The 14,044-nt window shown below is 61.7% G+C and overlaps 1 protein-coding gene across 1 annotated transcript in view; it reads right to left on the bottom strand.

Moving 5' to 3' along the window:
* JAKMIP3 (Janus kinase and microtubule interacting protein 3) overlaps window positions 1–14,044 on the bottom strand; it is a 56,218-nt gene that overhangs the window by 13,362 nt on the left and 28,812 nt on the right. The window contains exons 4-13 of the mRNA XM_058671615.1: window positions 9,306–9,521; window positions 8,248–8,367; window positions 7,156–7,302; window positions 6,781–6,912; window positions 5,585–5,620; window positions 4,853–4,912; window positions 3,591–3,719; window positions 2,996–3,124; window positions 1,604–1,687; window positions 208–270 (exon numbers count right to left, since the gene is read on the bottom strand). Of these exons, the coding sequence (XP_058527598.1) occupies window positions 208–270; window positions 1,604–1,687; window positions 2,996–3,124; window positions 3,591–3,719; window positions 4,853–4,912; window positions 5,585–5,620; window positions 6,781–6,912; window positions 7,156–7,302; window positions 8,248–8,367; window positions 9,306–9,521 (1,116 nt within the window). The remainder of the gene's footprint in view (window positions 1–207; window positions 271–1,603; window positions 1,688–2,995; window positions 3,125–3,590; window positions 3,720–4,852; window positions 4,913–5,584; window positions 5,621–6,780; window positions 6,913–7,155; window positions 7,303–8,247; window positions 8,368–9,305; window positions 9,522–14,044) is intronic.

Raw genomic sequence — 14,044 nt, 5'->3', positions numbered from 1 at the left:
AGCCAGCAGCCTGGGTGTTGATGGCCCTGGGGCGGCGGGGCCAGGAACACTCCTGTCCCTTGATGGTATGCCCGTTCTTGGGATGGGACAGCAGGGACCAGTCCACCAGACCCTGGGTGCCTGCAGGCCCTGCAAGCACAGTGTGAACTGGGCACCTGCTTGCCAGAGGGGGGCTGCTTGGGGTGCCTTCTCCCGGCTGAGCCGCACCTTTTCCACCAGCTCTTGATTCCTTCGATACAGTGCTTGCTTCTCTTCAATCCACTTCATGTCCTACAGAAGGAAATTAAAACTCAGGAGGGGACGAAATGTCAGGCCACTGCCACCGGAGACAGCCACTGGCACCCTTGGCGCCTGGCGCTGGAGGCCAGCCCTGGACACGTGTAGGTCCCTGGCGCTGGAGGCCAGCCCTGGACACCTGTAGGTCCCACAGACAGCAAAAAACGTTTCCTTGGTGCAGGGAGATGGCGTGGTGCAGCCTCGAGAGCGCTCCTTGGGGACACTGCCTCCTCAGACAACACCCAGGTGCAGGCGTCGCAGGCATAGGGGACCCTGACCCTGTGGGAAGAGGTCACTTGAGGTACAGCTCTGCCCACTTTACCTGCAGACCATGGCAGAAAGCAGCCGTGTGCCTCTTCCTGTTGCGGGCCATGTGTCACCTCCTTGAGTGCACCCTGAGCCCCGCTGCGAGGATGCCCAGTGTCCCTGGCCAGCATCCCCAGCCAGCGCTCCCTGCCCACTCCACTAGGGGTCTGCAACCCCACTGGGAAGAAGCTGGAGGGCACAGGCAGGGTTTCGGCTCCCTGTATCAAGGCTGCCCATACAGCCTATGCCCAGTAGGAAGGGCTTGCTTCTGTAAGAGAAGGAAGTGGTCTCCACTTGTCCCACTCCGCCCCCGTCCAGTCACCTAGCCACTTGCTGCAGTACAAGCGGCCAGCTCCTGTGAGACCGGCCAGTGTGTCAGAGCTGAGGAATCTGAGGACCCACCGGGAGTCCGTGGGCCCGGGCATGCGGGGGAGGCACAGCCCTGTGTGGGTCAGGTACTCAGTCATGGGTGGGGCAGCACTGACCCCAGGGCTCGTCCCCTGGCCTGCGCGTGAGGACCCAGACAGGTCGCTGGGCCTGGGGAAGCATGTCCCTGCTCCCAGATCGGCTGCAACTTGCCCCGCTCTGCACATGTCTGCAGCCCAGCTCACTCGGGCCTGTCACCTTGGGGACAACACCTGTAAGGGATGTGAGGAGCATAGGCTCTAGGGCATGGGGAGGGCAGGGTCTGCATCTCGGATGCTCCCTTCCACTGGGGAGGGGCTTCTGGAGCCAAACCTGGGCAGGAAGTTCTGTGGCTGGGCAGGAGCCACCGGGTCACCGTCCCGGCCCTGACTTGGAGCCAGGAGAGGACTCAGAGGACTGCTGGGCCCTGCCACAAGAGGCCCCGTCCTGCCATCCTGGGCTTCCTGCCTCACTCCAGGCTTGCTGTGGGACTCCTCAGGCACGGATGCCTTCAGCTTTGGACCCTCATTTGGTGGGACTCACACAAGCCACAGATCTAACACACACAGCCACTGTCCACCCTTGCCTGCAGGGGCCCGGGACCTGCGGACTTTACCTGCCCCTGCTCTGCCAGTGCCTTCTCCAGGTCCTCCACCCGCGCCTGTGCCCTCTGCATGTCGGCCTGCAGCTGCTCACGGGTCTGCAAGACGGAAGGGGACAGGGGTGTCATCTCTCTTGGCTGGGTGGACAGGTGGGCGGACAGATGGACAGATGGCACACAACAACGCAGGAAGACAAGATGCTGTCACCCCCAGCTGGGGTAACCCATGGATAGGACAACCGGACAGACAGGCGGTACACACGGCAGGGACAGCGCCTCAGTGGCCCTGGCCTGCATCTGATTGGGCTAAGAAGAGACTGCCTACTCCTAGGAAAATGGGTCAGGCTTCCTGAGTCCTGAGACCACCTGCACAGACGCCCTCAGCACTGGGCGGGGAGAAGATGCCTCCAGTTGCTGCAGTGCCCAGGGGCCTGGCCGGTGAGCGCTGCTGGCTGCCCAAGGGCCTGGCCAGTGAGTGCCCCGTTCTGCAGCCCAGCCTGGCTGCTCGGGACCACTGGGCACTCAGGCACAGGTCTCGTCTCTGAGCTCTCTCCACCTCCCCGGTGGGTCTTGGCCACACTGTCCAGAGCCGCTGGCCAGCACAGCAGGAACAGCCTGCACTGGCAAGCACTTCATGGCAGGTACCTCCGTGACATCCAAAAGGCAGCACAGAAACTGTGGGCACAACACCAGGCAGCTAGGATGGATGACCTGGGGAGGGTGCACTGCCAACACTGCCCTTGCTGCCAGCCTGGCCTGGCCCCTACTGCAGTTCCTCAGAGCAGGAGCCTTCTGCCCCATGGGTGACTGGGGGAGTGGGTTCCAGAGAAGTCCCAGACCCCAGAGCTACTTGCTCAGGAAAGCCCCTGAGCTCCACAGAGAGAGGTCCCTATACAGCACGCCAGTCACAGCTGCACGCCAGCCTCCTCTGGGAAGAGAGCGCCCTTCACCACCCAGCGCCATCTCCAAAGCCTGAAGCTTTGCAGCCCCCAGTGGCCAGCAGAGGGCGCCCGCAGCCCAGTGCTGGCCTCTGGATACCATTTTAGGGAAGCTGGGACGAAGCAGGCAGTGCTTGTGCGGTCCCAGTGCTGAGCGCCCCAGCCGCCTTGCCTTTGGACCCTACAGGCCCTCAGAGGGACAAGCGCGTGCCCAGCCAGGGCAGACCAAGTGCAGGCCCAGCAGAGGCTGCTTCCCAGTGGCTATGGAAAGGAGGGGAGGGCAGAGGAGAGAAGGGGAAGGGAGGGCAGGGGGGTGGAGGGAAGGGGAAGAGAAGGGAGGGGAAAGCAGAGGAGAGGAGGGAAGGGGATGGAACGAGAGGGGAGGGGAGAACCCTGCCCTACTGGTAGTGGAGATGCCAGCTGGGGCCACAGGCAGGTGGCAAGGGGACAGAATTGAAGCCACTTAGACCTTAACTTCTCGTTCTGCATCCAGCGTCCCGCCGACCTGCTCCTGCAGCAACGCATACGCTCTCTGCAGTGCCTGGTACTCCATGGTCAGCTGCCGGAAGCGCAGCTCCGTCTCCTCCTTGGCCACGCCCTGTGGCGGCATCAGTGAGAAAGCCAACGTCAGCACTGCCCGCAGCCAACATGGCCCAGCTGTCCCCAGTGAGGCCCCAGAGAATGGTGACAGTCAGGGACCCCATGGAGTCTGGCGGAAGGTGTCTGGGAGCCAGAGGACAGTCCTGAGTCTCTGCAATGGACAGCTAGGCCAGGCTCCCCCGAGTCCCCTGCTGCTCGGGCTGCCTGGCTCTATGACCTTTGTCACTGATGGGGCCCATACGAGGCCTTGGTCCGTGCTGTGTCCCAGGGGGTGAACTGTCCCAAGACTGACTCCGCCAGGGCCATGATCCTGCCGCCATCCCAGCTGCCACCTCTGCAGGGGTACCTGCTGGCCCCGCAGCCCTTGGGGGTAGGGAGGGCCCGTGCCCAGTAGAGCTGGCGCCTGGAAGCCTGACCTGGCCCGGTACCCTGCGGCTCTGGGTGCTGCCTGAGACCCCACCTACCTCCTCCAGGTCGTCGTCCGGGGTGCACGGGGTCTGGTCTGTCCTGTCTGTGTGGTAAGAGATGGAGGAGCCATCCGACTCCAGCGACGCCTCTTCATCATAGCCAAAGAAGGTCTCCACGACAACGGGCTTCGGGGCCAAGGGCGGTGTTAGCGTGGGCCCGGCCGCCTCCTGGGGCTGCAGCACCCCATGCCTGCCTCTGCCCTCCCCAAGGAGCCGCCAGCGTGGCAGGACACACACAGGAAGGACACCGGGCACCTGCTGGCCTCAGCAGGGAACAAAGCAGGGCAGGGCCTCATGGGGCGTGGGAGACCCTGCCCCAGCGGCCCCTCCCCGCTGCCTCTGACCCCTCAGGGCTGTGCCAAGGTCGCTTCGCCCTCTGCTGATGCGTCCTGGTGCCCACCCTGGTCCCTGGCCACCTGCTACTCTGTCAGCCTTCCCAGGGCCCCACCCTGGGCTCCCTGACTGCCCGTCTCCTCCTGTAGGCCCTCCTGGATGGCCCCGCTTCCTCCCCTACTGCTGCCCCCTGCAGGTCCCCCTGGAGCCGAGCCAGGCTCCTTGAGGAAAAGCTCTCCCTGAAGTCCCCACAGACATGTCTGCCATCAACTGGGGGGCACGGAGGCCCAGAGGCCTGACTCTCCTGTCACTGCAGGTCAGCTGAGTCCCAACCTCGCCTGTTCCCCACGGCCTGTCTGGTTACCCAGGCTCAGTCACGTCCTCACACCTGCTCACTGCCTTTCTCTGCCTTGGCTTCCTCGGCAGCAGCATCACAGCGAGCGCTGGGGCCAAGGCTGAGCGGACAACCCCCCAGCGGCCACACACCCAAAGCACAGGGATGCTGGGACTGGGGGCTCCACCTCAGCTCCCCAGTTTAAACCAGAGCTTTGTGGGCTAGGTCCCCCCAGGCCTCCAGTTTCCTAGATACACAGCTCAGCCACATGGGGCCTGTGTAGGGCCACGGTGAGGGCTGTGGCAGCGGCAGACTTGGCTGGGACATGGCTAGAGCCAGGACCCCAGGCAGGCATGGCCCAGAGCAGGCCAGGAGTGTGGCCAACTACAGCATGGCTGGCAGCCAGCCATCCTCGGAGCTGTGTCCTGCAGGGCATCCCTTGTGCCTGTCACCTCGCTCCCCTGAGGATCCCCGGGCACAAGGCTGCTCTTGGAGCTCAGTGCTGGGGGTGTCCCACTTGGGTCCTGTCCCAGGAAGGAGTGAGTGACAGCATCGCGGCTGTCCACTTCCGCGCCAAGGGCACCAGCCCTACCTTGGGGAGCTTCGCCATCTTCTTCCTCTGCTTCCGTAATCGCAGGAGTTTGTCACGTTCCTGCAAAGGCCAACGGCGGAGGTTTCCCGAGTGCTGACCCCCGGCAGCTGTGCACACAGCCTGCTGTTCAGGCCAGTCTGAAGCCCGTGTCCACATGCTGGCCACAGCCCTGTGCCAGCTGGACATGTGGCCTGGCCCCAGGTGCCACCCAGACTGTGTGGGAAGCCTGTGCCTGGTCAGGGGCCACGGGGTTGGTTCTGAGAGCAGGCACTGCCTGCTCCTCTGGGAGATCCTGTTGGAGCAGGGGATGGGAAAGGCCCATTGACACGGGAATTTCTAGAAGGACCTACGGCCCAGGTCCCTCCTGCTCTGCAGAAACAGTGCTCACCCCTGCGTGGAGAAGGACCGCTGCCCCATGTTGCCACCCGCAGCCTGCCCCTAACCAGGGGACAACGCTGCATTTGGGGGGCTCAAGAGGGTCTGTCCATATTGCCAAGGAGAAACTCAGAGTGGGGTGCATCCTGAATGGGTGGCCATCGGCCTCCCAGGGCCCAAGAGCACAATCACGTGGCGGGTACCATCTCCCTGGGGCAGCACTGACCCCGGGCAGCACCTTCCTCGCCTGTTGGGCCGGGCAGCGGCCCACCTCAAAGGCTGCTATGGCAGCCTGGCAGCCTCAGCACAGGAGGAGCTGGGACAGCTGTGCTGGCTAGGGCAGGGCAGGGCACTTACCAGCACGCTCTTCACGTAGCCAGCAGTCTCGAGGGTCTGGGAAGAAAAAGCCCCCGTGGAACAGCTCCCCAGACACCACCCCCAGAGTGGCTACCAGCCTCCAGCCCTGGCTGCCTCATCCTGACCCAATGACCCGGGTTTTCTGAACTTCTGGAGCACTTCTTGTCCGCTGGACAGCAGGGTCTGCTAGGCTGGCATTACGGACACCTGAGGTGGACGACACCTTGCCATCCCTCCAGCCCACCTGGTTTTGCAGAAAACCTCTTCTTTTAGAAGGAGGCCATGGCTCCTGGCCACACTGCCAGCGACAGAGGGGACAGCACTGACGCAGGACAAGGACAGCAGTGACTCCCAACATGGCCCCCTGCAGACCGCAAGTCCCGACAAGAAGCAGGAGGTGCCAGGTCAGGACAGCAGGTGGGGGGGTGTCCCTGCGGGCACACTGGCAAACTGCTGGGGGGAGCCTTGGGAGAGGGTGGGGCCTGGACCCACTGAGAGTTTCCATAAGGACAGAAGGAGAGATTCCGACAGAGAGGGTGCCAGCCTGAGGAAGACAGAGGCGGAAGTTCAGGGAAGCAGTGGCTGCTGAGAAGCCACCAGGCACTCCCTGGGGCCCAAGAGGGGAGCCTATCCGGAGTGTCCCAAGGGAACGCTCCACAGGTTCCAGGAGTTTGGACATGTGGCTTCTAGACTGGGGGAGCGAGACGTGGCTCTCTTGTGTCATAGCCCTGTGTGTGCTGTAAGGAACAGGTGTGGCTGGGGGTCGTGGGTTCTGTTTGTCGTGTGCATGTGTGTGTATTGGGGGGAGAGTAGACACGGCTGAGTGTTGTGAGCCGTGTGTGTGTGCATGTGTGTGTGTTAACAGACATGGCTGGGGTGCGGTTCCTATGTGTGGGGTGAGCAGACATGGCCACGCGTCATGGACCTGGTATATGTGTGGGGGGCAGACATGGCCAAGGGACCTGGTATATGTGTGGGGGGCAGACATGGCCAAGGGACCTGGTATATGTGTGGGGGGCAGACATGGCCAGGGATCGTGAGCCCCGATGCAGTGGTAAGTGACAGAAGCCTGGGAATTAACAGGCAGCCTAAGGACAGGCTGGGAGCAGAGGGCGGCGTGGCAAGGCAGCCCGGGTCACACTCCAGCCGCAGGGGCTCCCACGGCCCGAGCCCCATGCCGCTAGCGGCCACCTCACCTTGGAGAGCTCATCGATAAGGCTCTGCTGCTCGGCGAGCTGCACTTTGAGGAAGTCGATCTCTCTCTCATCCTGACTTTGGTCCAGGTCGTTCAGGGAGCTGGGCCTGCGGATGATGCCGGCTTGCTGCCTCTGAAACGCAGACATGGCACAGAGGGAGGACATGGGGCGCCCTTGCTCGGCCTGCCTGGCCTGGGCTGCTTACGGCGCCCCAGGGGCTGCCTGGGCTGATGGCCCGGGCACACAAGGCCTGGCCCAGTTGCGGCTGGCAAGGTGGCCCTGACAGGAGCAGAGCCGCCAGTCGTGGAGAGCGGCGATGCAGACAGCAGCAGGCCCGGGCCAGCCTCAGGGCCACGGCCAGCGCCTGGCCCTCACCATCGCTGTGTTCTCCTGGGTGATGAACTTCAGCTTGTTCTCCACTCGCCGCAGAGTGTGCGACAGATCCTCGTTTTTCCGAGTCAGGCGCTTGTTTTTATCCAGCAGCGGCTTGTACTGACTCTCGGCTTCTCGCAGGCGCTTCAACTGAAAGGCAACGTGGGTCACTGGTGATTGCTCTGAGTCGCCAGCGGAGCCAGCGGGCCCTGGCACAGTGGGCAAGCGGACACCTGCTGTGTGAGGGAAGAAAGTCCAGCTCGTGCCAGGCCCTGTTGGCTGCGGCCGTCCACACACACAGTGGTCAGGGGACTGGGGTCAGGTGGCTGGGCGCCGTGTCCTGGGGTGGGTCCTATCCCACCCATAGATGAGGAGGAAGCGAAACGCCAAGCTCTCTGTTGCCCCCAGCCTGCTGAGGCTAACTGCAGGAAACTCAGACGCCCCACACCTCCGGGCCACGAGCACAATGGAAACCACTTCTGCCCCAACAACACGGGGCAGGGATCAGCCTAGCAGCAGCTGACAGCCACGACCATCCCTGCAAGGGCCAGCCCATCTAAAGGCCCTCACCCCTACAATGATGCAGAAAACTGCACAAGTGGGCACCTGCTGTCTGCCAGAACCATGCAGCCACAAACCCACAGTCCCCACAGCTCCCACAGCCCTCACAGCTCCCACAGCTCCCACAGCCCTCACAGCTCCCACAACCCTCATAGCCCTCAAGCTCCCACAGCCCTCACTGCTCCCACAGCTCCCACGGCCCTCACAGCCCTCAGCCCTCACAGCTCCCACAGCCCCCACAGTCCTCACAGCCCTCACAGCTCTCACAGCTCCCACAGCCCTCACAGCCCTCAGCCCTCACAGCCCTCACAGCCCTCACAGCCCTCACAGCCCTCACAGCCCTCAGACCTCACAGCTCCCACAGCCCTCACAGCCCCCACAGCCCTCACAGCCCTCACAGCCCTCACAGCCCTCACAGCCCTCACAGCCCTCACAGCCCTCACAGCTCCCACAGCTCCCACAGCTCCCACAGCCCTCACAGCCCTCACAGCTCTCAGTCTCCCTGACCCCCACAGAGGCCACCCCATTGCTCACCAGCTCGTTCCTCTCTTCTGACAGCAAGGCGTTGCGGTCCTCCAGCTTGCGCACGATTGCGCTCAGCTCAGCGATTTTGAGTTGGAATCGTCGGGCATCCTTTTCATCCAACTGCTGTTCCTAAAACAAGAACCAACTGCAAACTACGGCTCCCAGGCCGATGCCAATCCCGAAGTTGCGCACCCACACACTCCTGCTCCCTGAGGCCCTGTGGCTGCTGGGCGGGCAAGGGGCATGGGGCAGCACCGAGCCCAGAGTGCCCTGCATGGTGAGCAAGGAGTCGGAGGAGCAGAATGTGTGCAGGAACATGCGAATGTGGGCACGCGGGCAGGCTGGGGCTGCCGGCTGCACCTGCACAGGCTCTGCACCCTCCTTGCACCACGGCTGGGCTGCGCCTCCCAGGAGAGCCTGGGTGGACATGGGGCACAGGTAGCTGCTCATCACAGACTCAGTGAGATGAGGGCATGCTCCCCCAGAGAGTCTCGGGGGGCCACCGGACGCCACCCAGAGGGAACCCAACTTTTATCCAGGTCCAGTCTCTACAGCAGGAGGGGCTGGGTTAGCTTAGCTAAGGCACTTACAAATACCACTCTCTGTTCTTGAGGTGCACTGGCCTAGGGCTGGCTCAGCTCAACCACGGACAGGTCTGGCCTCAAAGCCAGCCAGAAAGTGTCTCGGGGAGCACGGGGCACAACCCAAGTTCCTCATTCAACAGGTGCAGGAGAGGCTGGGGACCCGCCCCCTGGGATATCCCAGAACCTTAGAGGAGTGTGGGTGTGGCAATCCAGTCCACACCGCTGCGGGCAGCTGGGAGGGGCAGAGCACGCGCTCTCATGAGAAGTAGGTGAGAGGACTGGCTACGTGGGGTGGAGGGAGCCAGCAGGCGGAGGCCTGTGCACGTGGAGATGGAGTCGCCATATGTGGGAGTGGGGTGCCCCCAGCAGCCTGCCTGGAGGGGGTCCTGGGCAGGGGACTGGGCCGGGCTTGGCTCTGGACTCCTAGGAGCAGCCTCACTGTCGGGATGCTGGGCTGGCCGGGCGAGGCCTGGGGGTGCTTACAGGGCTTCCCGGGCGGTCTGAGGCGTCTCCTGCACCGCTTGCATGAGGAAGGTCCCGTCTGGGGCTGCCTGTGTGCCGCTCGGCCTCACGGACCTGCGACAGCCGCTCATCTAAAGCCTCCTTCTGCAGCTGCAGCCTCTGCGCGTGCCCGGCTTGTGCCCCTAACTCTCTCTCCAGCACGAAGACTGCTCTGTCTTTAAATTTTATCTCCTCCATCTACAAGGAGAACAGAACACAGTCACACACACACACACACACACACACACACGCAGAGGTCGGACCTGCTATCACCACAGAAATGGGGGGAGGAGCGGTGGCCCTGCCGACGCCCAGGCACAGAGCTCCCGCCTAACCAAAGCCCTAAGCACCCGTGCCCAGCCAGCCCAGGGTGCCCCGTGGAACCCCCTACTGGGCCCCCAGCCGCCCTGATGGGACCACCAGGTGTCCATGGGGGCTGGCGTTGTCTGGCACAATTGAGGGAAGCGTTGAACTGAACACAGGGATCCCGTGGGTCCCCCCACCCCAGACCCCACGTGATTGGGAGCAACAGCTGGGCAGGCCAGGGCATTTAGGGCAAGAGGCGGGATGGCGTGGGGGCACTCGTCCTCTGGCAGCCTCTCCCTGCCCTGAGGCGTGACCATGTCTTCGCAAAGCTGCATTTCCCCACTACTCTTCCTGGGAACCAAGGCTTCAGTGGGGGGGGGGGGCAGTCTGTGCCCTGCTCGTCTGCCCATTCCTGGCCTCCTTGCCTCCCCAGATGTGGTAAGAAGCATTCCTGGGCAGCCAGCAGCCGCTGGGTCAGCTCCGCCAGAGACACATGCTTGGCAGGAGTTGGCACTGCGGGCAAAGGGGGCCACAGAGTCTCGGGGATGGGCACATCTAAGCAGAGTGGGGTCCTGGGCTGCCTGACTCCTACCAAGCTGAAAATAAGCTTAGCCTGGAAACAAAGACAGCGCCTCTAAAGGGCCGAGACCGAGCAGTCATGGCTGAATGCAACGCAAGAGACTTGACCGCTGGGGTCCCATTGGCCAGGGGTCGGGAATACTAGAAGCAGCAGACAATGACTTAGAAAAGCAGAGACGAAGACAGCCAAGCCCGGGGAGGGACCGTGGCACACTGACATGCTGGGTGCCCTCCAAAACACCAGGAAACCAAGCGCTGAGGCTCCGCACCCAGAGCCCTGGCCCCACGCTGAGCAGTGGCCACCTCAGCTGTCCAGTGGGCCATGAGCGAGGGGTTGGCACACACACACAGTGACCGGGCCCTCTGCAGGCTCCGCATCCTGTCATTGAGGGGCACTCAGTAGGACCCTCCTGTCCCTCCTGGGGATCCCTGAGAGGAGGCCAGCTCTCCAGGGGACCCTCCTGTCCATCAGCTGCCCCCCCCCCCGAGAGGAGGCCGGCTCTCCAGGGGACTGTCCTGTCCATCAGCTGGGCCCCCCTGAGAGGAGGCCAGCTCTCCAGGGGACTGTCCTGTCCATCAGCTGGGCCCCCCCGAGAGGAGGCCAGCTCTCCAGGGGACTGTCCTGTCCATCAGCTGGACCCCCCCGAGAGGAGGCGGGCTCTCCAGGGGACTGTCCTGTCCATCAGCTTGGGTCCTCTGAGGGGAGGTGGGCTCTCCACGGGGACACTCCTGTCTGTGAGCTGGGACCCCTTAGGGAAGGCAGACCTAGAAGCCTCATCCAGGGCCTGGGGGATGCTCCTCCACCCCAGGCTGTCTCAGTTCCACCCACGGACTGTGGGGCCAGGCCAAGGCTGTGAGAATTGGAGGGCAGTGCCCACATCTCGTGCCCCATCTGTCCCAGACTGCCATCAGTGGCCAGCCCTCCCAGGGGTTCCTAGAGCTGAAACAGGGAGTCCTGGCACACCTGTCCTACCATGGCAGCCACCACTGCCCCCTGACAGCCACGGTGGCTTCCAAATGTCCACTCCTGGACAGATGACAGTGGGGCAGGTGGGCATGGACAAGGCCAGAGCCTACTGCCCACCTGAAGAGGAAGGGCAGGGCGGTCGGGAAGAGGGAAGGGTAGGTGCCAGCGATGCTGCCACCACAGGTTCAGCCACAGCCAAGGCCCAGCCTGCGACAGGCCTTCAAGCTCCTGTAAGACACCCATGGGATGCCACCCAATGTCCTGATGGAGAGCGGAAACCCAGCTGGGGGGGGGGGTGAGGAGCCCCAGTGTCAGGCGTGGAAGCAAGACCCGGCTGTGACCCTGTAGGACCGCCAGGCTGAGCCAACGGCTCCACAGCTTCTACATGCAGCGGGGACAGAATCCACGTTACTGACTTGACACAGGACCAAGACACACCTGAACATGTGCTGCTCACTGAATGAATCAATGCAATGTGTAAGTTTAAAGAAAACAGCTTCCCAAGTAAACTTTCCTAAATGTCTGAGGAAGCAGTACACTCATACCAAGTTCACTGAGGCAACAGAAGAATGAGCTTTTTAAAAAATTCATTTTATTTTATTTATTGGAAAGGCAGACTTACAATGAGAAGGAGAAACAGAGAAAGATCTTCTGTCCACTGGTTCACTCCCCAAGCGGCTGCAACGGCTGGAACTGAGTCTATCTGAAGCCAGGAGCCAGGAGCCTCTTCCGGGTCTCCCATGTGGGTGCAGGGTCCCAGGGATTGGGGCCATCCTTGACTACCTTCCCAGGCCACAAGCAGGGAGCTGGATGGGAAGTGGAGCAGCTAGGACATGAACCAGTGGCCGTATGGAATCCTGGCAGATGCAAGGCAAGGAGGATTTAGCCACCAGATTATCATGCCAGGCCCAAAAATCAGTTTTTGAGGCGAGCCAAATCTAAGCACCAAAAGTTGTCAAGGGGGCCCAGCACAGTAGCCTAGTGGCTAAAGTCCTCACCTTACACGTGCTGGGAGCCCATATGGGTACTGGTTCTAATCCCGGCAGCTCCACTTCCTATCCAACTCCCTGCTTGCGGCCTGGGAAAGCAGCTAAGGACGGCCCAAAGCCTTGGGACCCCGAATCTGTGTGGGAGACCCAGAGGAGGCTCCTGGCTCCTGGCTTTGGATCAGCTCAGCTCTGGCACTGCAGCCACTTGGGGAGTGAATCAGCAGACGGAAGATCTTTCTCTCTGTCTCTCCTCCTTTCTACATCTGACTTTCCAATGAAAAAATAAATCTTAACAAAAAGTTGTCAAGGAAATGTAAGAAAAGGGAAGACACTCCTGAATCCAGTAACCTAAGAAAAGGAAAATACAGAATGACCTTTCGCAAAGTTCATTCCAGAGGTGCAAAGTTGATGATATATTTGAGAACCAATTAGTATGATTTAGCTCCATCAATAAAATACAAAAGATCTCAACTTACGCAGAAAAACAAAACAAAACAAAACATTTGTTTTAACTTTTGCCTCCATTCTCAGTAAATGCTCTTGCAGAGTCAAAGTCAAGAGAATTTCCTGGGTCCCATGCGGGCGAGCACACAGGTCCGCTCCCTGCTGACAGCCCCCCGCAGTCTGTGGCCACTGCACACAGGTCCGCTCCCTGCTGACAGCCCCCCGCAGTCGGTGGCCACTGCACACAGGTCCGCTCCCTGCTGACAGCCCCCCGCAGTCGGTGGCCACTGCACACAGGTCCGCTCCCTGCTGACAGCCCCCCGCAGTCGGTGGCCACTGCACGCCTGAGCGGGGAACAGGACGGGATACTCCTGGCCAATGTCGTCCCAGGGTCTTCACCTCCCAGAACCCGGCAGCTGAAGGAGGAGCAGCAGGGCTGACCATGCCCACTCAGGAAGGCCTTAACACACCCCACACCCTGGGAATTCACATGCAGTTTGGCAATGGCAGCAATAGTTTCTAAGGCTTAGACAAAGGCCTGATGCAATGGCTGGTTCGTGTCCCGGCGGCTCTGCTTCCCATCCAGCTCCCTGCTTGTGGCCTGGGAAGGCAGCAGAAGACTGCTGGGACCCTGCTCCCGTGTGGGAGACCCAGAAGAGGCTCCTGGCTCCAGATTCAGGCCATTGTGACCACTTGGGGAGTGAACCAGCAGATCGAAATCTTTTTATCATTCTTTTTCGCTGTATATCTGCCTCTCCAATAAAAATAAATATATTTTTAAACAAAACTAAAAAAAAAAACCCCAAAAACCAAAAAACAAAACTTTAAAAAGCCATGCCATTTATAACAGCACCAAACAGCAAATGCTCACAGACTGACGGAAGATTCACAGGAGCTCCCCACTGAAGCACATGACCCAGTGTGGAGCAGTCAGAACCTGCAACAGCTCCTGTGTACACACTCCACAGTGCAACCGTCGGCATGCTGATCCGAGCCCATCTGGGGTCCCTCAGCGATGTGGTGTGCTGGGCCCCTCACTCAGGGCCAGGATGGGCATGGATCCCTCACTCAGGGCCAGGGTGGGCGTGAGTCACTCACTCAGGGCTAGGGTGGGCGTGGGTCACTCACTCAGGGCCAGGGTGGGCGTGAGTCACTCACTCAGGGCCAGGGTGGGCGTGAGTCACTCACTCAGGGCCAGGGTGGGCGTGAGTCACTCACTCAGGGCCAGGGTGGGTGTGGGTCCCTCACTCAGGGCCAGGGTGGGCGTGGGTCCCTCACTCAGGGCCAGGGTGGGCGTGGGTCACTCACTCAGGGCCAGGGTGGGCGTGGGTCCCTCACTCAGGGCCAGGGTGGGCGTGAGTCCCTCACTCAGGGCCAGGGTGGGCGTGAGTCCCTCATTCAGGGCCAGGGTGGGCGTGAGTCCCTCACTCAGGGCC

This window comes from Ochotona princeps, chromosome 13 (assembly GCF_030435755.1).
Source record: "Ochotona princeps isolate mOchPri1 chromosome 13, mOchPri1.hap1, whole genome shotgun sequence".
In the NCBI taxonomy this organism is placed as follows: Eukaryota; Metazoa; Chordata; class Mammalia; order Lagomorpha; family Ochotonidae; genus Ochotona; species Ochotona princeps.
This window is presented reverse-complemented; position numbering and strand designations above follow the sequence as displayed.